Source organism: Palaemon carinicauda, chromosome 2 (genome assembly GCF_036898095.1).
Source record: "Palaemon carinicauda isolate YSFRI2023 chromosome 2, ASM3689809v2, whole genome shotgun sequence".
Lineage (NCBI taxonomy): Eukaryota > Metazoa > Arthropoda > Malacostraca > Decapoda > Palaemonidae > Palaemon > Palaemon carinicauda.
This window is the reverse complement of record NC_090726.1, coordinates 161663153-161688086: the sequence shown is the minus strand read 5'-3', so window position 1 is coordinate 161688086 and position 24934 is coordinate 161663153. Positions and strand designations below refer to the sequence as shown.

Sequence of the window (24934 nt, the reverse complement as noted above, 5' to 3'; positions counted from 1 at the left end):
TAGAATTAACTACCCGTATGCGATTGACAGAGCGAGCACACACACACACACACAGAAAGAGCTACAATGATTTCGCATGATACCTAATAATAAGAACTGTAGGGAAACTGATTTTCTGTAACATATTGGCGCTGATGTAATATTCATCTTGAAGATATTTCTAATATGTTAAGAAATAAAAAAAAAAAAAATGCCAAAAGTCTGATGACGTTATATTTCTTCTGACGGAAGGCGAGAGGCAAATCAAGTGGTTTTCTTCCGATCCGTTACTATTCCCTTAATTGAAACATCGAATAAGGATATAAAATTTTTTTTAATAATTTTCAAAGAAATGTGAAGATTTAACTGCATTAAAAATCAAAATACGGAGAGAGAGAGAGAGAGAGAGAGAGAGAGAGAGAGAGAGAGATTTAACTTGAAATGAAATCTACGGATGTTTACGAACATGTTTGGACTTCCTTCAATTTGTGTTCGTATGTACCGTTGTTCGTAACTCGAATGTTCGTAAGTAGGGGAGCATCTGTATTACAGTTAAGCTCTAGTCTTAAGTTAGACTTATGTTTAGTCCCGGGTCCTCCGGACCCGCCCCTACTTAAGAGAATTACAGTTTCTCATATACTATTCTTTTTATAGATGGTTCATTGTCAGACGATGGCCTGTGCGGCTGTTCTTCACCAGCCTTGTGGCCATACGATGTGTAGGTCTCACGCCCTCTGCGGAGTTCAGCTGGAAGACATCGTAGTCTGGCATCCTGATAATTGTATGGTCTGTTTTGACCTCATTACCACCCTTGGATCTGATTCGGTGAGTCCCGTTGGCTATGTTGTCTTTTCTAATTATTCTTACTTTTATTTAGTATACATACACTATTTCGTAAGATTTCTACGGTCTTTAAAGGACCTCCGGGACTCTTCCTTTCTTTAATTCCCACTATTATTTCAGGCATCCCCGGAGCAGAAGACTGCGGCTCGGGCCACACTGAAAGTGTGGGTTGGGGGATTTGCCCGAAATGTGAAATCAAAGCAGCCTTACGTACTCTCTGAAGACTACTGTGCAATGATTTACCCTAATGCTAAGTCTTCAGCCGCTGTGGCTAGAGCTGTTGCGGCACCCATCATTGCCGACATTGATGCCACTATTTCGGGATTCATCGATCAGGATCAAGATCAGGATACGTCTGATGCCCCCGGAGATCTGGAAGACAATGTTGCCTCCTTGAACTTGGACGTGGAACCCATGTTGTTGGATGATCCGGATGCAGGTAGGGTGGTAAGTGAGGCAGGTGTTACCGGTGCTGAGATTCCTATCCTCAGCCCCGCTCTTTCTTCTTCATCTGATCTCTCTTCTTTCCATGGTTTTTCTGGGGACCGCGATTCGTCTCACCGATCACACCCGGTTCCCCCCAAAGATAAATCTAAATCTAGAACTTTGCCAAAAGCTCGTAAGCCCCACAAGGCTTCCCATGGTTCTAAAATGAATACAGACCCATCATCTAAGGCTTCCGGCTCCTCCTCTAAGTCTCACGACCCGGGAGTACAATCCGCCACTTCTGCTCCTAACCCGGGCCTTTCTGAATCAGCCATGCTTCGCATTGTGTCGGAGATGCAATCTAAGATTGTGTCAGAAATGCAGGCCAAGATGGACACGATGTTTTCTAACATTGGTCAGAGACTTGGGGCATTAGAGCATGGTGCTCCGGAGCGAGTTCAAAGCTCTCTCATCCCGGATGCCTCTAAGCTTCCTCCGTTTACCAAGAATAACCCTTGGCGCATGGCTCTTCATTCCCCGTTCTCAGACGGGATGTTAACGTTGGAAGGTCTTGGTACTCGTCCACTAGAGGATTTTGAATTCTTTCCTCCTGGTCTCGCATTTCCGTTTCATGGTTATGCCAGGCTTACCGAGGAAGCTCTGGTTCGGCTGGATAAGGTCCCTAAAGAGACCGTCATTTTCCCAAAGGAACAAGCCCAATCTGTTTGGGCTAGGTTTCTAAATGACATAGGTTGCACCAATACCATGTTGACGCCTCATAAAAGTTCTTTCACAATGTTCCTAATGGACAAGAATACCGTGACTCCATGCGTCACTAAGATTGCAGAGCTTGCCTTTCAATGCGCTCTGGAGGAGAAGCCCTTGCCTCCCATCCGAGAGGTAGATCCGATCTCCCTCCTTCTTCCTTCAGATAATGAGTGTTGGGACAATGTCCATACCACCTTTACTTCCGGCAAGCTGACAGCGGACTGTGCGTCAGTAATTTTTAGTGAACGGCTTCCCCGTCTCCCGGAATCCCTTATTAAACAGGAGTATGATTCCCGCCTACGTGTTGGTCGAACCTTGAACTTGGCCACTTCTACGGAGTCGATAGCCTTAACTTATGATACTGAGAGTATCTTTAAGTCTCTCAATAAGGCTACTTTGCAGTCTTTGTACTTTGATTTATATGACTTTGCTCTTGCTAAACGTAGGTGCCGCAAACACGTCCTGGCTGAGGCGACTATTAGGCACGAACCGAATAAACTTATCCGGTCCTCTTGTTGGGGTCCAAATCTTTTCCCTGAGGATCTTGTGGAGGAAGTCTTGACGGAAGCTACAAGAGTTAATCAGAGCCTTAAAGCCCGTTGGGGTTTGACTCCTAAGCGGAAATATGATCCCGCAAGTTACCAAGCCCGTGGTAGGAAGAGGCTCCGCCCGTATACCTCCACTCAGTTCCGGCAACAGCAAAGTAACTCGTCCGTTTTCCGGCAGCCTCTCCCACCATCTCCGGCTGTTCCTGCACAGCCTTCCACCTCTCAGGCTCCTTCCTCGGACGACTACGTCACCGTTCTGCTCCCTAAGAGCCAGCTTCCCGGTGCCTTTAACCAATCTTATGAGGCTCAAGGCTCTTCCCAGGGTTATAACAGAGGTAGAGGCTACCACCGTGGTTCACACCAGAACAGAGGTAGAGGTAGATTCTTTCGCAAAGGAAAGAACTTCCGAGGCGGACGTGGAGGCAACTCCTCAAGCCAATACTGAGGTGCAGCGGGTAGGGGGGAGGCTTTATGCCTTCCGCAACAAATGGAGGTTCAGTCCCTGGGCTTTCAGTATCATCTCCAAGGGACTGGGGTGGAGTTGGATTCAAGGACCTCCTCCACCAAACAGATTTCATCAGCATTCCACTCCGGACCTAGTCGAGTTTGTCCAGGACCTGTTACAAAAGAACGCCATACAAGAAACGAAACACCTGAAGTTTCAGGGTCGGCTGTTCAGTGTCCCGAAGAAGGATTCGGACAAGAGAAGAGTGATTCTAGACCTATCCCTTCTCAACTTGTCCATTCAATGCGACAAGTTTCGAATGCTTACCGTCTCGCAGGTGCGGACCTTACTTCCCCGTGGGGCCGTCACCACCTCTATCGATCTTACAGACGCCTATTATCACGTTCCGATAGCGAGACACTTCCGTCCGTATCTAGGCTTCCGCCTAGGAAACAAAAATTACTCCTTCAAGGTGATGCCTTTCGGGCTCAACATCGCTCCAAGGATCTTCACAAAGTTAGCAGAAGTTGCTGTTCAGGAACTCAGAAATCAAGGGATTCAAGTAGTAGCCTATCTGGACGACTGGCTCATTTGGTCAGACACCTCCCAAAATTGCCTAAAAGCCACTCACAAAGTCATCCAATACCTTCAATCTCTAGGCTTTCAGATCAACTTCAAGAAGTCCCGTCTTCTTCCGAAATCAAAGTTCCAATGGCTCGGCCTGCAATGGGATCTTATATCTCACACTCTGTGTCTTCCCAAACCCAAGAGGTTAGAGATTGCAATGAACACCAAACGCTTTCTCAAAGACAAAGTGAGTTCCAGACGACTCCAAGAGAGGATCCTAGGGTCCCTTCAATTTGCTTCAGTGACGGATCTACTTCTGAAAGCAAAGTTGAAAGATATCAATCGTGTCTGGCGTTCGAGGGCGAATCTGAAGCTCCGGGACAGGAAAGTCCGCCTTCCTCCCATTCTCCGGGAAAGACTTCTACCTTGGACAAGGGCCAACAATCTGTCAAAGTCAGTTCCCCTTCGATTTCCACCTCCGAAGTTAATCATTCACACGGACGCATCCCTATCAGGTTGGGGAGGCTATTCTCAGCACAGGAAAGTTCAAGGTCTTTGGTCTCCCTTATTCCGCCAATTTCACATCAATGTGCTGGAGGCCATGGCAGTTCTACTAACCCTGAAACGTCTCTCTCCATCCAAGAGACAACACCTTCGTCTGGTTCTCGACAGCGAAGTGGTGGTCCGCTGCCTCAACAGAGGCGGATCAAAATCAGGGCCTCTGAACCATGTTCTAGTAGCCATATTCTCCCTAGCAGCCTCGAACCGTTGGCATCTTTCAGCTGTCCACTTGGCGGGAGTCCGGAACGTAGTTGCAGACGCCCTGTCCCGGACCTCCCCTCTAGAGTCGGAATGGTCACTCGATCAGAAGTCATTCCGGTGGATTCTCTCTCGGGTTCCGGGTCTCCAAGTAGACCTCTTCGCCACGGAGTCCAACCACAAATTGAGAGTCTATGTGGCTCCCAATCTAGACCCTCAGGCCTACGCCACAGACGCCATGTCACAGAATTGGGACATCTGGGAAAGGATTTATCTCTTTCCTCCGGTGAATCTTTTACTGAAAGTCCTAGACAAACTGAGATCCTTCAAGGGACGAGTAGCCTTGGTCGCACCCAACTGGCCCAAGAGCAATTGGTACCCTCTCCTGCGAGAGTTGAGACTACATCCTCACCCGATACCCAATCCGGTTCTGTCTCAGATAGTACAAACACGCGTTGTGTACGCTTTCTCAAACATTCAGAGCGCCCTAACTTTATGGACTTCATGAAGTTTGCGGCCATACATGGTGCCAATATCGATCCTCAAAACACCCTGTTCCTAGAATCAGATAAACGGGATTCCACCATCCGCCAATATGATTCTGCAGTTAAAAAGTTGGCTAAATTTCTGATAGACTCAGACGTACACTGTATGAACTTGAATCTTACAGTCACTTTCTTTAGAACTTTATTAGAATCAGGTCTGGCAGCCAATACTATCACCACTATTAAATCTGCTTTGAAAAAGATCTTCCTAGTGGGTTTTAACATAGACTTAACCGACTCTTTGTTAGCTTCAATTCCGAAAGCCTGTGCCAGACTGAAACCGGTTACCCGTCCTACCCCGGTTACCTGGTTCCTTAATGATGTGCTCAAATTGGCTTCTGATACCATTAACAGTTCTTGTGATTATATTCCCCTTCTCAGGAAAACACTTTTCCTTGTGAGTTTGGCTTCCGGGGCAAGAATTTCTGAACTGGCAGCTTTGTCAAGAGACCCGGGTCATATTGAGTTCCTTCCTTCGGGAGAGGTCCTTGTTTCACCTAACAAATTCTTTTTAGCTAAGAACGAAGACCCTCAGAACAGATGGTCCTCCTGGAAAATTGTTCCCCTCACGCAAGATCCGTCTCTGTGCCCTGTTACTACTCTTAAGTCTTATTTATCCCGGACCTCCTCTAACTCCTCCGGGCCTCTATTCGTTAGAGAACAAGGCGGTACCATTACCATTAAAGGGATCAGGCAACAAATTTTGTATTTTATTAAACAAGCTAACCCTGACTCTTTTCCTCTTGCACATGATGTTAGAGCAGTTGCTACTTCGGTGAACTTTTTTCACCACATGAATTTTACGGATCTTTCTAGGTACACTGGGTGGAAGTCACCGTCAGTGTTCAAGAAACACTATCTTAAACATTTGGAAGCCCTTAAATTTCCTACGGTAGCTGCAGGGAGCGTAGTTACCCCCAGGTAACTCACATGTTAATTCCTTGTCATTTTATCTCTCCCCCTTACCTGCCTCATTTATACCCTATTTGTATTCGTTGGTTTCGCACCGAGTTACTATTCCTATATTTGTTAAATTTTTGACTCCCGAGTATCTGTATATATCATCACTCATGGCATTTTTATACCTTACCTTTTTTGTCAATTGTTCTACCAAGTGGATTTATGTTCCTTTTAAGGTACCTTTATAGTTGTTTTTGGCACTCAACTCTGATTAAAGTAACTTGTGTTTCCCTTGTGTTTATGTTTTTTCCTTTATTTTCAAGTTTGGTGACATTTCTCTTGTATATATTCACTGGCCGGCACAGGTTCAAGCCCAGAAAAGGGATTTTGACGTAGGAAAAATCTATTTCTGGGCGAGGGACCTGTGCCGCCCAGTGAACCCTCCCAGCTCCTCTCCCTTGGAGTCCCCAAACTTTGGGTGCTAAGGAGTTGGGTTCTGAGCGGATGCAGAGTTGGTGGTGCCGAGTGAGGTTGAACGGCTCTCCTCTATTAGGGGTCTTTGTCGTGGATGAATCTAAATGGTGCGGGACCTCTGGATTATACGCCCAATTCCATACCGACACCAATAGGTGAGCGAGCTAGTCAACCTAGCACTCCTTTACATTTTTTCTCTGGTATATTTAGCAGTAAATTACCTAAGAATAAGTGCTAATAGGAGCTTATTCACTGGGCGGCACAGGTCCCTCGCCCAGAAATAGATTTTTCCTACGTCAAAATCCCTTTTTTGTCATAGAGAGGTCAGGTTGGTCTCATTCTCTTGGAAAATGCCAGAAGTTTCTCAAAAAATTATCAAAAATATGCAAAAAAAAATTTAAATAGCAGTTTTTTTGCAAGGACGTACCGGTACGTCCATGGGGGTAAAGGGATGAGTTTTGTGAAACGTACCAGTACGTCCTTTGGGGGTAAAAGGGTTAAAAAGAATTTGTCCTGGGTGTCATTCAAAATTTCAGAAAATATAAGTGTTGTAAGATATTGATTGAACTTTTTCAAGTGAAATGCAAAACACAATCACAAGGGAGTGGTAAACAAGAGTATTATAATCAGGATTATTATAGCTCATAAATGGTTGGACAGATAGGAAATTTAGTCAACAGACTTTGTATCTAAAATTTTTTTATATTGTTTCTCTCTTGGTTATTTCAAGCTTTTGATCATCTAACATACACACCCATGGAAGTGGAAGTTTTATTTTTACTCAATTTAAAAGTTGAAGAATTTCCTTTAACTTCTTTTATACTCTGAATCAATGTCATAAAAAAGGGATTTTGACGAAGGAAAAATCTACTTCTGGGCGAGGAACCTGTGTCGCCTAGTGAAATGCTCCTTAAAGCACCATTTCTAAGGTATAAATACTGCTAAATATACCTGAGAAAAAAGTTGCATGGAATGCCAGGAATATACCCAGCTTGCTCACCCCTAAAGGGTGTCGGTATTAAAACTGGGGCGAGTGAATCCACTACCAGAGGTCCTTTTTCAATTAGACTTCTCCCTCTTCAAAATCCCCTGTTACTACAAGGTGTCGTTCACTACAGCTACTGCCCCCCCCCCCCCCACCACCACCACCACCACCACCACCACCACCACCACCACCACCACCACCACCACCACCACCACCACCACTACCTATCCTTCTCCCATCATTTCTTGTTAGCACCAATGCTCGGACGTGTTTATCGTAGCTCTGTGTTATTTTGTGTTTGTTCCAACACGAATACTTACCTCGAACTACTTTCTTAGGAGTTACCTGTAATCTCCTCTCTACTGACCAGAGTTTTGTGTAGTATACCCTAAACCCGTTTTCTATGGAGGGCTAACTCGGGAGTAAGAGAACGTGCCCCGAGGGTAGCCTTTGCGCTAGGTCGAGGTCCGCTTGGGTCGTGAGCGCCAGTAAGTTCTCTGGTCGCGACGTGATACCACGTCGCTCTCGTCTCTCTCGACCCTTTGTGTCCGCCGCGTGTGTCCCACGTGTTTACCGCGTGGTAACTTGTGCTTATCCCTTGTGTTCCTGTGCATTCACTACCCTTCCTTGTACTTCCCCAGTGTATTCCTTGGATTCCCTGCGTTCCTGTGTCCTGTGTTTGTGCGTTATGGAGCAGATCCGCCGTTGTCCTAGGCCTAGAGCCGGTAAATCGTGTGGAGCGTTCCTATCCAAACCTGAAGTGGATCCTCACTCCCTTTGCTCTTCCTGTAGGGGCAAAGTTTGCTCTCCTTCGGATACATGCCTCGAGTGTGTTGGTTGGAGTGAAATTCAGTGGGTGTGTTACGGCACGAAGAAAAAGAAATCGTCGAAACGTTCACCCAGGAAATCTAGCGTTTCTTCGCCGCTACCGTCGCCCAGTGGACGGTCCGACGGGGCTTCTGTCTCTCCTTCCCCTACCCAGAGTAGGGGACGAGGTAAGTCAGTTGTGGGGAAAGAGCCGGGCGTTCTTCCCCAGGAGTCTGGTGTGTGTGAAGTGGGAGTTGCGGGGCCTTCTCGGGCTAGCGAGGAGCCTGGTAGTGCTGTGTCAGGGAGTTCTGGAGACTCGGCCCTTGTGCTTGGGGGGCACGTTTCCTCCTCCGACCCCTTATGGTGTAGCAATGTTGTTCCTGTGTCTTCGCCCCCTTCGAGGGCCTGTGTTTCAGGTTCTTCGGCAGGCGGCGGCACCCAGGGTAAGTTAGGCTCCGCAGTAAGTGATACCTTCGGATGGAAGCTCCCTAAAACGCCAGGTAGGTCCCCTATGCGGATGGAAGAGGGCCTGGATACCTGGTTCCCTAGTGTTGGGCGCCAACCCTCTTTCCCAACTCCTCTGACGGAATTTCCAGAAGCCTTCCTGCAACCCTCTACCTCGGGTACGCAACGAGTCGCGAAGCCCTCCGCGGCACCCTCTTCTGCCCGCCGTGCGATTAGTACGGTGTCGTCGGGCTCTTCGGATGGTGGGGAGTCATTCTCTTCGGGAGAAGAAGCCAGGAGGAAACATCGGCGTCAGAGGGAGCGGTCCAGGAGCAGGCGTTCCCGCTCAAGATCCCGTTCCAGGTACAGCAGGAGGCGGTCCCGCTCTCCACGGAGGAAACACAGGAGGAGTAGGTCACCCGGTGGTGATTGGGTTTTCGTACCCCGTAAGTCGGCGATACAGTGTTCCCCGGACCGACGGTCCAGGGATTTCTCGCCAAAGAGACCATCCTCCAGACATTGTTATGACCCTTGCAGGGAGAAACGCGAGAAGGCCTCTGCAGGCAGGCGTAAGACCGCGAAGCCTCCGGTTCACCCCACCCAGCGGGGGGAACCGTGCTTCCTTACGGGCAGCCTGGCCGAATCAGCCCAGCTGGTGCGGCCCTCGGACTTTAAGGAACGGTTCCCGCTGTCGGGTCAGCCCACGGGATCCGCGTCCTCGTCCCCCAGAGAGCATGATCGGACGGTAGTCCTCGCCGGTTCGGCGATGCCTGTCCTAACCCCCGTCCCTGGTGCGGAGGTCTCCGCCGGGGAAGACCAGTACCTCCGCAGGGGAGTGCCTGTTGTGCCAGGACCAAGGCGCCCGGTGGGAGTGCCCGGTGCCCCGGCTCCCCGGGCCCAAGTCAAGGCTTCGGCCGACGGTAGGGAAGGTTCCCCAACTGAGGACTCGGCCTATAGAAAAGTAATAAGTCTGATCAGGAGACATCGCAAGATTGAAGAACCGGTTGCTGCCGATGAGGACTACTGGAGGTCCAGCCTTACCCGGTTGATGCAAGCTCCTGTCCAACAAAAAGCCTCCCTGGCACTTCCTGTGGCCCGAGATCTCGTCCTGGGCCGAGAGCACGTTGATAGAGTGGTGGCAAGCAATGCCGAAGCTCCCAAGACGCAGAGCTCTTCGAAGCTGCTCCAGGGGCTCAAAACACAGAGCAGGGTCTATGTGCCAGAAGGACAACGGCCGGGAGCCTGCAAAGTGGAACCTGCTCTCGACATTCTGGGACAGGGCGCCTCGGAGGACAGAGCCTCTTCAGCCCCGATCTGTTTTTCTCAATCGGAGGCTGCGATGATAGAGGAAATGTCTAAGGACCTAGTGCACGTCTCCTCTTGTTTAGACTGGTGGGCTTCCACACTAGTGGGTGTGCAAGCAACCTATGACCTGACAGACCCAGAACAGCAAAGCCTCCTGAGGGAGCTTATCATCTCCGGGGGCAAGACCCTTAAGTTCCTCACCTACCAGTCTCTCGCCCTGTCAGCGAATTGGGTGCTTTGCAAGAGGGACACCATCCTGGCGAAGCTTTCCCGGAAGGTCCCAGACAGAGAGGCGAGGGCCATGAGGAGCCTTCCTGTGTGGGGTGACTCCTTGTTCCCCTTGAAGGAGGCCTCCCTACAAGAGGTCGGTCTCAGACAGTGCCGCGACGCCTCAGGCCCCTCCTAGCCTGACGAGGAGAGAAGCCCCTTCTTCCTCTTGAGCCTCAGCACCTCAGCCCCCCCGTAGAGGAGCCCCAGCAGCGTCGGCCTCCTTTAGGACTGGTTATTCTGCCTCCAGGAGAGGCCGTTCAGGCCGCTCCTCCAGGAGGAGATAGAGTGGGAGGCCCCCTAGTCCTGCCCAAGCCTCAGGTTGGGGGATGCCTCAGACTATATTGGCAAGCATGGAAAGCTCACGGAGCAGAGCCCTGGACAGTGTCCGTACTGAAGGAGGGCTACAGGTTACCGTTCTTAGCAGAACCTCCCCCTCTAATTCCGGCCAGCCTGTCGGAGTGGTTGGTACCCAAGGACCCGTTGAAGAGGGCTGCCCTTCAAGAGGAGGTGTCCACCATGTTGGAGAAGGGCGCCATGGAGGAGATCCTACACCCAGGACCAGGTTTCTACAGTCGCCTGTTCCTGGTAGAAAAGGCGACGGGGGGTTGGAGACTGGTGATAGATCTGTCGGCTCTCAACAAGTTTATAAGAAAGACACAAAATAGACACTCCGAAGTCAGTCCTGCTGTCCTTGAGGGAGAAAGATTACATGATGACCATAGACCTCAAGGACGCTTACTTCCAAATTCCGGTCCACCCCTCGAGTCGAAAGTTTCTCCGGGTGAAATGGGGTACCCAGATCCTGCAATTCAAGACCCTTTGCTTCGGATTGTCAACAGCTCCCCAGGTATTCACGAGAGTCTTCACGACAGTCTCAGTGTGGGCTCACGAGCGAGGCATTCGCCTCATCCGATACCTGGACGACTGGTTGCTTCTTTCCTCCTCGAAGGATGTCTTGAAAGAGCAAGGGATGAAACTTCTCCAGTTTTGCAAGGGTCTGGGTGTCATGATCAGCCCGGAAAAATTGAACCTATCTCCCTCCACCAGAATGACCTATTTGGGGATGACACTGGATTCCCTTCTAGTGAAAGCATTTCCGTCGGACGACAGAATAAGCAATCTGATGAAGATCCTTCGTCCGTTCCTTTCGGGTCAACCCAGGAGGGCGAAGGACTGGCAAAGACTAATAGGGCATCTGGTGTCGTTGGAAAAACTGGTTCCCCAGGGGAGACTCAGACTCAGAGCCGTCCAGTGGAACCTGAAGAACTTCTGGTGCCAACTGGACTCGCACCAGAAATTAATCCCAGTCCTACCAAACACAATACCCTCCCTGGAGTGGTGGCATTGCCGGTCGAACTCGCTCAAGGGGATGCCCTTCGCGAACGACCCTCCCGAGTTACTTCTTTTCACAGACGCCTCCAGCCAGGGATGGGGAGCCCATCTCCTCAACGGAACGGCGAGAGGAACCTGGATGGACGGGGAGAAGGACCTACATATCAATGTCCTAGAGTTGAAGGCAGTCCAGAAAGCTTGCCTGCACTTCGTCGATCTACTAAGGGGAAACACTGTGGCGTTGATGTGCGACAACGCCACAGTGGTAGCGTACATAAAGAAACAAGGAGGTTTGAAATCAAGGGAATTGTGCGATCTCGCCCTAGAGATCCTAGATTGGGCAGAAACGAACCAGGTTGTGTTAGTGGCAAGGTTCATCCCCGGGAAAAAGAACGTTCTAGCCGACGGTCTCAGCAGGATGGGTCAAATAGTAGGGACAGAATGGTCCCTCCTTCCAGAAGTAGCCAAGCTCATCATCCAACGTTGGGGTTCCCCGGTGATGGACCTCTTTGCAACCAAACTGAACGCGCAACTTCCCGTGTATTGTTCTCCTGTCCCAGACCCAAGGGCAGCCTTGGAGGATGCCTTTCAGCACAAGTGGGACAACCTAGACGTGTGCGCTTTTCCCCCCTTCACGTTGATAAGGCAAGTACTCAACAGAGTAAGGACTGCCCGAAACTTAAGGATGACTTTGGTAGCGCCCTGGTGGCCGGAGAGAGAGTGGTTCGCAGACCTAAAAGACCTGGCGAGTCACCCTCCGTGGCCACTCCCCGACAGGTCAGATCTTCTACGACAGCCGCACTTTCTCAGGTTTCACGACAACCCACAGTCTCTACGCCTTCACGCCTGGAGACTATCGAGCGGCTCCTGAAGAAAGAAGGATATTCAGCAGCTACGGCTAAGAGGATGTCGCTATACCTGAGAAGGTTGTCGGCAGCGGTCTACCAAGCGAAGTGGGCCTCTTTCACGAAGTGGTGCGCTTCAAGGCGCATAAAGCCCCTCAAAGCCTCGGTCCCAGAGATAGCAGACTTTCTGGTATATCTCAGGGACGAGATAGGAATGTCAATCCCAGCTATAAAAGGAGTGCGAGCTGCCTTGGGTCAAGTCTTCCTTCTGAAGGGCATCGACCTGGGTTCCTCTAGACACATCTCGATGCTTGTCAGGAGTTTTGAGCAGTCCTGCCCCCCACAAGCAGTTAGGGTGCCTCAGTGGGACTTAGCTAGGGTCCTGAAGATGTTAAGTGGCCCCCCCTTCGAACCAATGAAGGATATCGTAGACAGGGACCTCACTCTCAAGACAGACTTTTAGCTAGCCTTGGCTTCTGCAAAAAGAGTAGGGGAGATCCATGGGCTGTCTTATGACGTCTCTCATTCGAAGGGGTGGAAAGAGGTCTCTTTCAAGTTTGTTCCTTCGTTTGTGGCGAAAACCCAGAACCCAGCTGTCTGGGACCCAAAATTCGAAGGTTTCTCTCTGCCAGCTATTCCTAGGACGGGGAATTCTGAGGATTTGAGGTTATGCCCGGTCCGTACCATTAGGAAATACCTTGAAAGGACTGCTCATCTCCGGCCAGGCATCAAGAGCCTTTTCGTCTCCACGGGTGTTACTAAGAAACAGGTATCGAAGAATACCATTTCCTTCTGGTTGAGACAAGTTATTGCCAGGGCCTACAAGGAAGAAGGACTGGCCTTACCTGGTGCTCCCAAACCCCATGACATCAGGGGTCTGAGCACGTCCTTAGCCTTTGAGAAAAACATGGCAGTGGGTCAGATCCTTCGTGCAGGTACCTGGTCGAACCAGTCAACCTTTACTGCCCATTACCTCAAGGACTACTCAAGGAGGTCCTTAGAAGGGTTCTCCATTGGAACAGTCATCTCCGCGCTCCAAGTGATTTAACGGTAAAAGCCCCAGGCTCAATCGTGGATAGCAAACCGGGAGACACAGGTTCGTTCCCTTTCACCCTAATCCCCGTTTTTTCCTATCCTTATCGGAGATAACCCCCTTGTAATCATTGGATAACACGTCTCTGCAACTGCGTTACTGGATTCAACATCAGAAGAAGTTTTTCAAAGGGTGAGTACTTAGACACTAACGTGAGCTCTTTGTGTAGTTACCCTATCGTCCGTTTTCTTAGTATGTTTTGTTTTTTATACCTAGGCCTCTTGGCTTCCACTTGCTGGGTCTGAGGGTCAGGAAGGCACTCCCACCTCCTAAAGTGTAAGTCTCCTAAGAAAGTAGTTCGAGGTAAGTATTCGTGTTGGAACAAATCAAAAATTTTAAGTAATTTTTATTTTTCCTAACATACTTACCGAGAACTACTTTCGGGTAATGGCCCTCCCTACCTTCCCCGAGTGCCTCTCTGCCCTTGCAAGAATTTGTGCAACATCCGAGGAACTTACTGGCGCTCACGACCCAAGCGGACCTCGACCTAGCGCAAAGGCTACCCTCGGGGCACGTTCTCTTACTCCCGAGTTAGCCCTCCATAGAAAACGGGTTTAGGGTATACTACACAAAACTCTGGTCGGTAGAGAGGAGATTACAGGTAACTCCTAAGAAAGTAGTTCTCGGTAAGTATGTTAGGAAAAATAAAAATTACTTAAAATTTTTGATTTTTGAAGATGTCAGGCATTTTGGAGATCCCTGCTCCCAAGTTGAGTATTATATTTGTCTGTTTGGGATTTCTAGGTAGCGACACACGTTCATTTGATAACCTTGTTGGTTTTTCTCTCAGCCGCTTTGTTGATGCTCCTCTACGGGTGTGTATGCGGCCTTTTGGTGGTGATTTTTTAAAGTTTTCCCTATAATTTATGACACATTATTGTTCTGACATGATCATTGTACTATACAAAAGAATAATTGAAATAATGAACTTGAATATATGCTTTTATTGATTCTGGAATGAGGGGTTAACTTAGATTTTGAATGAAATTTTTATTGTATCCTAGTGATACAAACCCTAATCCTTTTGAATAAGGAAATATCTTCATTAGAGCTGGAATGGAATGACTGTTGAATTCATTATTGAGGTAGTTAAGGCATGCAGTAAGTGTGGGCCAGTAGCCACGCCCACTTTCCTGTCAAAGACTTCACTTTTGACCTTTTGCTTAGGACTGAGAGGTGTGTTTGAGGCGGGAAGTTTACTTTAAGGATTTCAGTTTTGTATAGCTAGGAAAAATATAAACTTTAAAATTTTTTATTTTCTCCTATGATTATACAAACCTTTTGTCCTTTGAAGTAGGAATACAGTACTCACTTATTGGTGGGTAGGAAGTTCCCTTAGAGACAAACTTTTTTTTTCTTTCCTGGAATATATCAGGCTCCCTGATCTTGTATGGGAGTGAGGGAAATTACTCCAACAACCCCCTATCTGCCCATTATGGATGAGTAAATTAATAGGGCCTGGCCTGTACTTTGTATGTACCTGGTACACTGTCACTGCAGGAATCAATCTCCCCCAAAGGAGAGATACATTCTGGAAGGAAATACCTGGCATATAGGTTTGATATTCATTCCACCATCCTCCCCGTTGTTGAGGGGTGATTAGAAAGAGCTACTAATTGAAGATTGGTCCTCATAAGTGTACCTTACCAGTATCAATATCTGAGCAACTGTTTAACCCTTTTACCCCCAAAGGACGTACTGGTACGTTTCACAAAAGCCATCCCTTTACCCCCATGGACATACCGGTACGTCCTTGCAAAAAAATGCTATAAAAATTTTTTTTTTCATATTTTTGATAATTTTTTGAAAAAATTCAGGCATTTTCCAAGAGAATGAGACCAACCTGACCTCTCTATGACAAAAATTAAGGCTATTAGAGCAATTTAAAAAAAATATACTGCAAAATGGGCTGGGAAAAAAATAACCCCCTGGGGGTTAAGGGTTGGAAATTTCCAAATAGCCTGGGGGTAAAAGGGTTAATGGTACAACAGCTTCATCCCCAAGTGACGGGAAAGGAAAGGAGTAGCAAAAGAACCAATCATTCTATCTTTCGTTTATACTTATATTTACCTGTTACCATAAACAAGATGATTTCTGTCCCATGTCTGAGCTAGGATGACTAAACAAGTACTTGAGCAGTCACCACAGGGGCTTGAACAATATTTCTTGAAGCTCCTCACGAGCATAGACAACTCCCATGAGGAAAAGAGATCTAAGCCCTTCAGTTAAAAGACTGCTCAAGGCTTAACAATAGCCTTTCTCAGCCATGACCGAGAGGAGCTTCTCTTAGCGAAGATAGACAAATAATTCCATAATCTACTGTATGTTACAGATGCTCAGACCAGAAAATTACCCCTTCCACCATGCCAATTTCATAAAATAGGCCTTATTTCCATGGTTTACCATTTCAGAAGATTTGCTGGTACCCAGATATATGTGTAGTCCCTCATAAAAAGCCTTTTGTTCCGATTAGATGCTGGGTAGTCTCCAACCGTGAAGTGCAATCGACTTCACGGAATGGTGGCACAGTATCTCGGAAAGTGCAGTTGACAGAGAAAAGGGTTCCATGGTGTTAGTTCTTTCATTACTTTAACTAAAAGAGATAACAGATCAGTATACAACTTGGCTGGTGTCCATCTGGGAGCCATAAGGGTCATTCTTAGACCTGGCACAATCAATACTAGGTTGATCAGTTGGTTAATTAGGCTGAACTAAGTAAAGGCATAGGTGTCTTGGGTGATCTCATTGGTGTTAAAAAGCATTCATGAACATTACTCAAATATCTGGACGGTTAGAACAGAACATCTTGAGTTTCATGTTTAGACAGGTGATGAACAGGTTACCGGGTAATTTCTCGTAATCTCCATAAGGCAAGAAGCCTTTCCATTATACAAGGAGGTAGAGACTACTCCAATCGTACAACCTGCCCCTGGTAGCTGAGTGTATCTGTTAGTACATTGGTCTTGCTTGGAATGTATCTAACTGACTGCTCTATTGCATGGTATGGTACACTCCACAAATGTGCATCTCCTTTGCCAATATGCAAAGAGGGAGTCGCAGACCATTAGCTAGTGATGCTGGACTGCCAGCCGTGCACTTGTGCCATCGTCTCAACTCAGGATACCAAAGTATTCCAGTTAGAGAAGTAAGCAGCACTCCCCCTTCAGGTAGGAAAGGTGAAGGTTGACAAGCTCCTCCAACACTTTGCCAATGTAAAGAATGAACAGATCTCCGACTTGCCTGGCTACCGTTATAGTCAAGCCAACCACTTGGCCCCACCATGGGGCTGGAAACCACCTGAGGACCGTCCACTCCTCCGTAAAAATAGGTGGTGTTTCTGAGAGTCCTACAGGAGTTCTTATGACTAGCCATTCCGAACTTCTTCTTCTTCTTCTTCTTCTTCTTCTTCTTCTTCTTCTTCTTCTTCTTCTTCTTCTTCTTCTTCTTCTTCTTCTTAAGAGTCAGAAGAGGATGAGTAGGAAACACTCATCTTACTCTTACTAACTTTCCCATCAGTTTCTGCAAGCAGTGAATTTCAGGCAATATCACTAACACTTGCAACACAGACATTTGCTGTGGGTACTGATACAGAGATAGTGGAAGCCATAGCCTCTGGTGTCAGAGGCACAGGGGTAGAGGGGACAGTATTAGGGTTGACAGACACAGGGGTTACAGGCACAGGGGTGACAGGCACAGGGGTAGCAGGTGCTAAGGCAACATGTGGATGTTTCACTAACACCACTTCCTTCTTACACATTTCATTGGCTTGGGCACTGGTGCTACCATGGGAGCAGGATCCCCGTGGTCACCACTGGAACCATTAGCACTTGGGGGGGGGGGGGGGAGGGGGGTTAAATAGCCATAGCTACCAGCACCCTCAGAAAAGACATAAAGGATTACCTGCAAGATTTAAGGAAGGACACGTCTTTCTCAGGTCAGAATTGTGGGCAGCAGTCTGCGTGGCTATGGGACAGCTTCCAGTGTATTATTATTATTATTATTATTATTATTATTATTATTATTATTATTATTATTATTATTATTAATAATACTTGCTAAGCTACAACCATAGTTGGAAAAGCAGGATGCTATAAGCTCAGGGGCTCCAACAGGGAAAATAGCCTAGTGAGGAAAGGAAAACAAGGAAAAATGAAATATTTTAAGAAGTGTAACAACATTAAAATAAATATCTCCTATATAACCTTTAACAAAACAAGAGGAAGAGAAATTATATACAATAGTGTGCCCGAGTGTACCCTCAAGCAAGATAACTCTAAGCCAAGACAGTGGAAGGCCATGGTACAGAGGCTATGGCACTACCCAAGACTAGAGAACAATGGTTTGATTTTAGTGTCCTTCTCCTAGAAGAGCTGCTTACCATAGCTAAAGAGTCTCTTCTACCCTTACCAAGAGGAAAGTGCCCACTGAACAATTACAGTGCAGTAACCTCTTGTGTGAAGAAGAATAGTTTGGTAATATCAGTGTTGTCAGGTGTATGAGTTCAGAGGAGAATATGTAAAGAAGAGACCAGACTATTCGGTGTATGTGTAGGCAAAGATAAAAGGAACAGTAACCAGAGAGAAGGATCCAATGTATTACCGCGTGGCCAGTCAAAAGATGCCGTAACTCTCTAGTGGTAGTATCTCAACAGGTGTATGCTGATATGTAGCAATCACTGTGGGAACTCCATACTTCATCAAACCCTGAAAAACTTGCAATGCAGATGCAAGTTCTACCCACTCGTGAAGTATACTCCACTTGGGGTAAGTCAGGGCCGTATACCTAAGAGCTTCAGCGACTAATGAACTCGATGAGTAGAGAAAAGTGCTATAAAGTATTTTCAGCATCCTCTTGTGCCTCGCCAAGGATGACGGAGAAGACTTAGACTTCCTTTTTTTCCTCAAAGAAAAAGCCAGCCACTGAACATGAGCTACAATCTTCACTCAGCTCATAGGAATGATTGTGAACACCTTCATGTTCTTTACAAGAGGCACAGAGAGAGTGTGGATCTACAGTTGATCTAGCCATACAGGGGTTGTAACGTCCACCCTTTCCCCAGCATTTAAGAAGGTGTTTCACATCTATATCGAATACAGGAATCAACCATTTATTGTATGAGAAGGAAAAACATTAGCCTTTGGATAGGTTGCAACAGTTCAGCCATATTCATTTAAGCCAAAGACACAAGTGAAGAGTTTTGGCAGGAAAGTGGTCAGGATAACTCGTCTGTTATTAGTCACTTTGGTAATGAATTCCTTATTTTTAATAATAAAAGATTAATGTAAGAGTAGGAGCAAATAAAATTATTTTTACATAATATTTTCAGTAGACACTAAAGGAAAATTAAATTGTTCTACAGTACAATAATACCATGTTCTACGTCGTTAATTGTGTTCAACAGACTTAATGTAACTTGGTTTTCTATGTAGGTTGGTTTTGCGTCCTATAAAGTGACTTAAAGGTTCCCTATATGGGTTCTAAACACAAAAAAAATGTGCACAACCTATTCTCATTTTATAATTACCAAATACTTACATCAGTAAGCTTTCATGTGAATTACAGTACAGTACAGTACTTAGTTACTATTTTATGACTTAGAGACTGACATAAGGTGCGACAAAATAACGTATGTTAGATTTTGTTTCTTTAATATTTAAGGAGAACAACGTAAAGTTGGAACTGACATACAGTATGTTGAACCGACGTAAAGAAGGGTATTACTGTATACTGTAACTGTATAATAGACTCAACAAAAACAAGAGAAAATATATTTTCCCATATTATCAGTAAGGAATTTACTGTTAAAGTTTAATTTGTTTTTAAAGGGAGTCTGGAATTTGCGTGGCAAAAATTATTATAGCTTTATTACTAGTGGATTATTCACTACCTTTTTTCCCTTGCTGTAGTAACAGTGAAAACATCTCAATCTTTTATAGAAAATTTATTTCGTAACCATTGATTGCTATCAGGCAAGGATAAATTAGTTAATTTTCTAATGTATATAGAATTGTTACTAAATTTGAATTGAAATAATTTTTCCATTGTTTTTCTTGTATATTTATTTTCCTTGATAGCTCCTATAGACTTTGATGTATACATGTATTATTTTATTCCTATTTTAGCTCTTATCATAATTATTAGTAAATCTAGTTACCCATGAAAGATCAGTCACTGCATATTGTGTTTTTAGGTAACTCAGCAGAAGTGAAGAGAGAAGCAATGAATGTCTTCATAAACCTTGGGCTTGGAACACCAGAGCAGTGCTTGGATTTGTACAAGCGGTTTTCAGTTTATCTTATGATTCACATGAATGGCAGATGTGCTGAGTCACAGGTACTGTGATTTGCAACTTATTTTTGTACAGTGAGACATATTTAGAAGCGGGAAGAATTTAACGCTTACTTAATGCAAAATAATGACAATTATATTTTGCTTGATATGTTTAGCATCCTTCTTTTGTAGAAGTATTTAATATTATTATTATTTTTTAAATATTCACTTCAGTAAGACAGGCGATGGTTCATCCTAGCACCAATATTATATAACCTTGTAGTTAACCACAACTCGTATCAGATTAGTATGGAAGGACTACTGACTGATCAGTCAGCCCTTTTCTCATGGTCATATACTCAATTGCAGGAAGATGGGAACATCTTTCCCAATAGAATATTAGTTTGTTCTGTCACAAATATAAATCCTCCACTATTTATAGGGGATTACCTCTCGGTGAAGCTGAAAGACGAGCCAAGAATAATTTTTAGTGAGGGGTAACCACCCACCCCGCTAGTTAGCAGGTGGGGGTAGACCGGGTACCCTGCTTGCTCACTCACCTTGATTAAGTAACCACTTTGCTTTCTGGCTCGATAGAAGACGGTCATATGGCCGCTCTCACCCTCTAGACTTGCCATTTGTTTGTTAACGGTTCATTCTGTTTTTCTTATTCGTTTTATATATGTATACAATATATACTGTATATGTGTATGTGTGACAGCGTATTATGGGCTCGGCTTCTGTAGCAAGGGAGTCGTCATTGTGTTGATACTACTACTCCCTTGCTTGCTTCTTATGTGGATGGCCAGCAGTTCCTTGTGGGGAGGGGGGGGGGGGGTCACCTTTCCCGTTCGCAGATTAGGTGTTGCTCCCTATTAGTTTCTTCAGTTCTCAAGTTAAATTTTTTAACTGCTTGTTATATAATTATTTCAGCGGTTTTATGAGTTGTATTCATCATAACTTTTATTTGTTCCTCAGATATAAATGCTGTTCTTCTCTGTTTGGCTAAAACAGCCGTCATAGAAAAGCAGATCCGTTTGATCCTGTGGAATTGACTGCGCCGGTCTGTCTTGTGCTTCCGGTGGCAACTCATGAGCTGTTCGCTGGTTACGATGTAGCACTCAATGCCGACCTTCAACTTGAACAAGGCTTATTGAAAGGAAGCAGAGACCGCTATCTGGAGGTTTGCCTCCAGGGGTTGGAGAACTTTCTCTTTTGAGAGAGAGTTAACCTCCCTGGGTGTTGGGCTGCTCTCCCTCCCGAGGGAGAGCTTTCCATCATCAGCCGTTTAGCTACCTTCCCTTTGTTGCTATCTCGTCGCCGAAGACTGCTCCCCCTTGGCCTGGGGGAGGGCAATGTACAAGGCAAGGTTCTCCTTTGGGAGGACTGATTGTTCAGTGTCCAACACATGATGTACGCCTACTTTTTTCCCATTGGGCTGGGGGAAAACTAGTTCTAGGCGATGTCGTGATGTCCTCCTTCGGGAGAACATTCCTCTTGTTCATGAGAGAAAGCTTGTTCAGCTTTTTGTAACAGAGCAGACTCCCTCTCCAGAGGTTCCTGCTAGACATTCCCCTTTGGGGTCCATCGGGAAGAGGAGTTTCTGACCCCTCTTCTTGTGCTTTCTCCTTTCCCTGCGTAGGAGACGTCCTTTTCATCATTCGGGTTGTTGCAAGTGCTGCGGCCTGTTGGTCTGACCTTGGTCTCGTGGCTGACTCCGAAGACGTGGCTTCTCCTTCAGGGGCATTAGGAGAGCAAAGTCCTAGGCTTATCTCTCCTCGGGAGGAACATCTCTTGTTCGCGAGAGAGAACTGCTTGTGGTCAGCGATCTCCTTACGCTTACGTTTCTCCCCCAAGGGTGGGGGTAGTGCGTTGTCCTAAGCAATATTCTTTGGGAGAACAATCCTCCGCCCTAGGGAGAAAGCTCTTGAGCTTGAGCAGTCTCCCCCTTTGGTGATTTCTGCTAGACGTTCCCCTTCGGAGGTTCGTCGGTTGGAGGAGTTTTTATACCTTCGCCATCCAGGGCGTGCTCCTCCCCCAGCGGTAGGAGACGCCTTTTTGAGCCCTCGGGTTCAAGTCACAATGTTTCTTGGTCTCGTGACAATCTCGCATCGGGCTTCCTTGATCCAGAGCCTTCAGGCGTCTGTCGCGATTTTCTTTCGGGTTCTCACAACACGAGACCTTCGGGTCCTCGTCTTGCTAAGCCTTCTGGCTTGCGGGACACCGAGCCTTCGGGTTCTGGTTTCGATGTTCCTTCAGGTTCTTGCAACCTGGGACTTTCGGGTCCTAGTCACGTTGAGCCTTTGGGTTCTCGTGGCCTGGAACTTGCGGGTTCCCGTTGCGTTGAGCCTTCAGGCTCTCACAACCCCGGTTATGCTGAACCATCGGGTTCTCGCAACCCAGGACCTTAGGGTTCCTGTCACACTGAGGCTTCGGTCTCTCGTGGCTTTGGGAGACCTTCTGGTCCTTGTCGCGTTGAACCTTCGACTGGTCTCGCTAGCTCCATGCCTTTCATCCATAGACGAACCACCGTCACCTCCCCCCCCTCCCACTAACTAGCGGTTAGGGTAGTAGGTGGCTTGTAATTGTCTGTCGTCACTGAGAAATCTTCTCCCTCTGTGAGATCAGCATCAATCTCGCTACCACCGGGACTCTAGCAAAGTAAAAAGAATTTTTACATTCCAGTTCAATTCCTTTTGGCAGGTTTTTTTTTTTGCCTGCATTATACAGTAGTAGTTCTCGCTAGCGAGAAAGGGTTCGATGGCAACCCCTTACGAGAAAGTGTTCGATATGAAGAAGCGCTCAGTGGCAACTCCATACGAACCTGCCTGATTTATGTGTTGGTTGAGCAAACCCTCACATACGAGACTATAGCCTGTATGGGAAACTCTCGTCTCTGAGAAGTTTTATACGACTTCAACAGGCGTTCATTAAAATTTTCATAAAAGGCCGTAAGAACTCCTTCTGGGGTGCATTTACTCTCTCTCTCAAAGAAAACCTCAAGGTTATTGTCACAAACATGGTTTCTACCGATTGTTCGAGTCACCCGCATGCTGTCATTGTGCCCCTGGGCACAACGAATTCTAGTTTTAACATTATAGGCTTGCGAGACATTTTACCTTTTTTTTTTTTTTTTTTTTTTTTTTTACTCTTATAGGGTTATTTTCTAAAGCCTTTAGTCCCAAGGGAGCTGTATTAGCTTATGTTTATGAACAGTAGCAACAAACGTTGTCAACTTCTCATTACGTTTACTAACGTTACAAACCCTGCCCACAAGGGGGCCAGACAACTTTGTCTGTGTATGAATGTAGGCGAGCCCTGCCCACAGGGTAGGCACACACCGATGGAGGAATGATCGCTACAATAACTGTATGTTTTGTTTGTAGGCATATGCACTCACATCTTGAAAAAATACCATAGCTATTCGACGATCAAAGTTTCCTTGGGAAAAAATGGTGCGATTTGTTGCACGTACATTAGTCCCTCAACCGAGCTCAAATTTGTTTTCAAACGTTTACCTGGAGGCAATGAGTACACATGTGCTACCACAGACTGGCAGGTACATATGCGTGCAAGCTATCTTTCTACCAACAAGGGCTATACACCATCTTACAATTAGAACTCTGTTCTAATAAGTTGTAGTGTTGATGGCTATATAGCCTACCTTACGGGAAACCAGGTCATGTAATACACATTTACCTTCCCGTAACCAGACATACTGCATGCACAGACTGCCTTCATAGGCAGTTCCTTCCTTTCTTTCTGATTGAAGGTCTTAGTTTTTAAAAAATATTTGGACCAAAAACTTCTCATAAGTGAATCCTTTTTCCTATAAGGGAATATTAAATACCTATGCCAGTTTTTTCCAATCGGAGACAAAAAAATACAAATGTTTTTCGTCTTTCACGGGGAGGAGAAAATCACAGTCACGAACGTTTTCAACGTTCTCTAACCGAGATTCGGACACGACTATAATTCAGGCTATGCCCGTATGTTCGTCCGGCTCCCCTGTCTGTGTTACTGGTCCGTAGATAGACATATGCACATATTATCCATCCAACAATAGATTGAAGGTACATCTCAATCTTATCCTTTGGGAATAATTGGATACGCTTTGTAGTTACTGTACCGACCAGTCTCTTATCCAAAAAAGCAATCGCTAAGGAGATTCACTGTAATAACATAAGCTGTACTGGATACCTGGTTTATCGATTTGTATCATTCTTACTCGTCCAACTCCCACTAGATTGGTGACAGTTGGAGGAAGGACAGGATCCTCCCCCCCTTTCATAGCAGAAGCGTGCAATCAATTGCACGTCTTGACATCAACTTGAGATGTTTTTTTGCTTCGCAATCCCTCAACGCCTCGATGCAAACCAAGGGGCATTGATTCTCATTTGAGAGTCAAGGTCGCCTGTTCCACTCAAAGGAACTTGCTAGCCCTTAGGAGAGGGGAACAACAATTACAATCCCGGGGTATTGTTGACCACCCTATAGGGTAATTGGTTGACCAGGTAGTCCAGTGCCCTTCCCCTTTTCCGATCATTGGAGGGGCAAAATCTTTCCTCATGGGTCCAAGGGGGCCTCAAGTCTAAGTGAAATTAAGCAAGCGATGCCTCAGACACCCTGGTTCAACTAAGGTCAGAAGAACTGACAGACCTCAGATGGTGGGTGGCAGACGAGAACCTCCTTAAAGAGGTCAATCTTCTCGTCCCGCTCCCCTCTGGAACTGATGCTCTTTGCGAATGCATCGAAAGAAGGTGGGGGACCCATAAACCACACTAAACCATCTCTGTCTTTTGGTCCGAATCAGAAAGGTACTAGCATATAAATTTCTTAGAGAACCATCTAGCAGTAGAAAAACTCAGATGTACAGAAGACAGCTAGGTGGCTGACTGGTAGTAGCATGCATATTTGCCAGTGGCCTATTGGTTTTAGCTTTGCAAGAGCTCTTCTTTTATTGGGGTTTTAGGCAGAACATAATTACAAGTGAGGAGTAAGCATTGAAAGAAATATTTTGTAGTGTTAGATTTTACCTTTAAAAAATGAAGTCGAGCTGTGCAGGAGGGATGTAATTTGTATCACTGGTGGTTGAGAACAAATACTTTGGTGGCTTTGACAGGAGCAATACAGATTATGGATTACTGTACTGGAAACTGACCTTTAGAATAGCAACAGAAGCTATTTTGAACACCTTTTCCTTGCTATACCAGAATAATGTGCTTGGTGATACCCGGGGTAAAACTTTTACAATAGTATTTTTTAAGATAATGAAAATGGACACTCAATGAGTAGATCTGTAGGGATTTTATGTGTAATCGGTCTTTAC

General features: G+C 46.1%; 1 protein-coding gene across 2 annotated transcripts in view; it reads left to right on the top strand.

Moving 5' to 3' along the window:
- The window catches only part of LOC137628450 (uncharacterized), a 112915-nt gene that overhangs the window by 43051 nt on the left and 44930 nt on the right, over positions 1 to 24934 (top strand). For both annotated transcript variants that reach the window (XM_068359610.1, XM_068359601.1), the window contains one exon: positions 19526 to 19668. In XM_068359610.1, coding sequence (XP_068215711.1) covers positions 19526 to 19668 — 143 coding nt within the window. The remainder of the gene's footprint in view (positions 1 to 19525; positions 19669 to 24934) is intronic.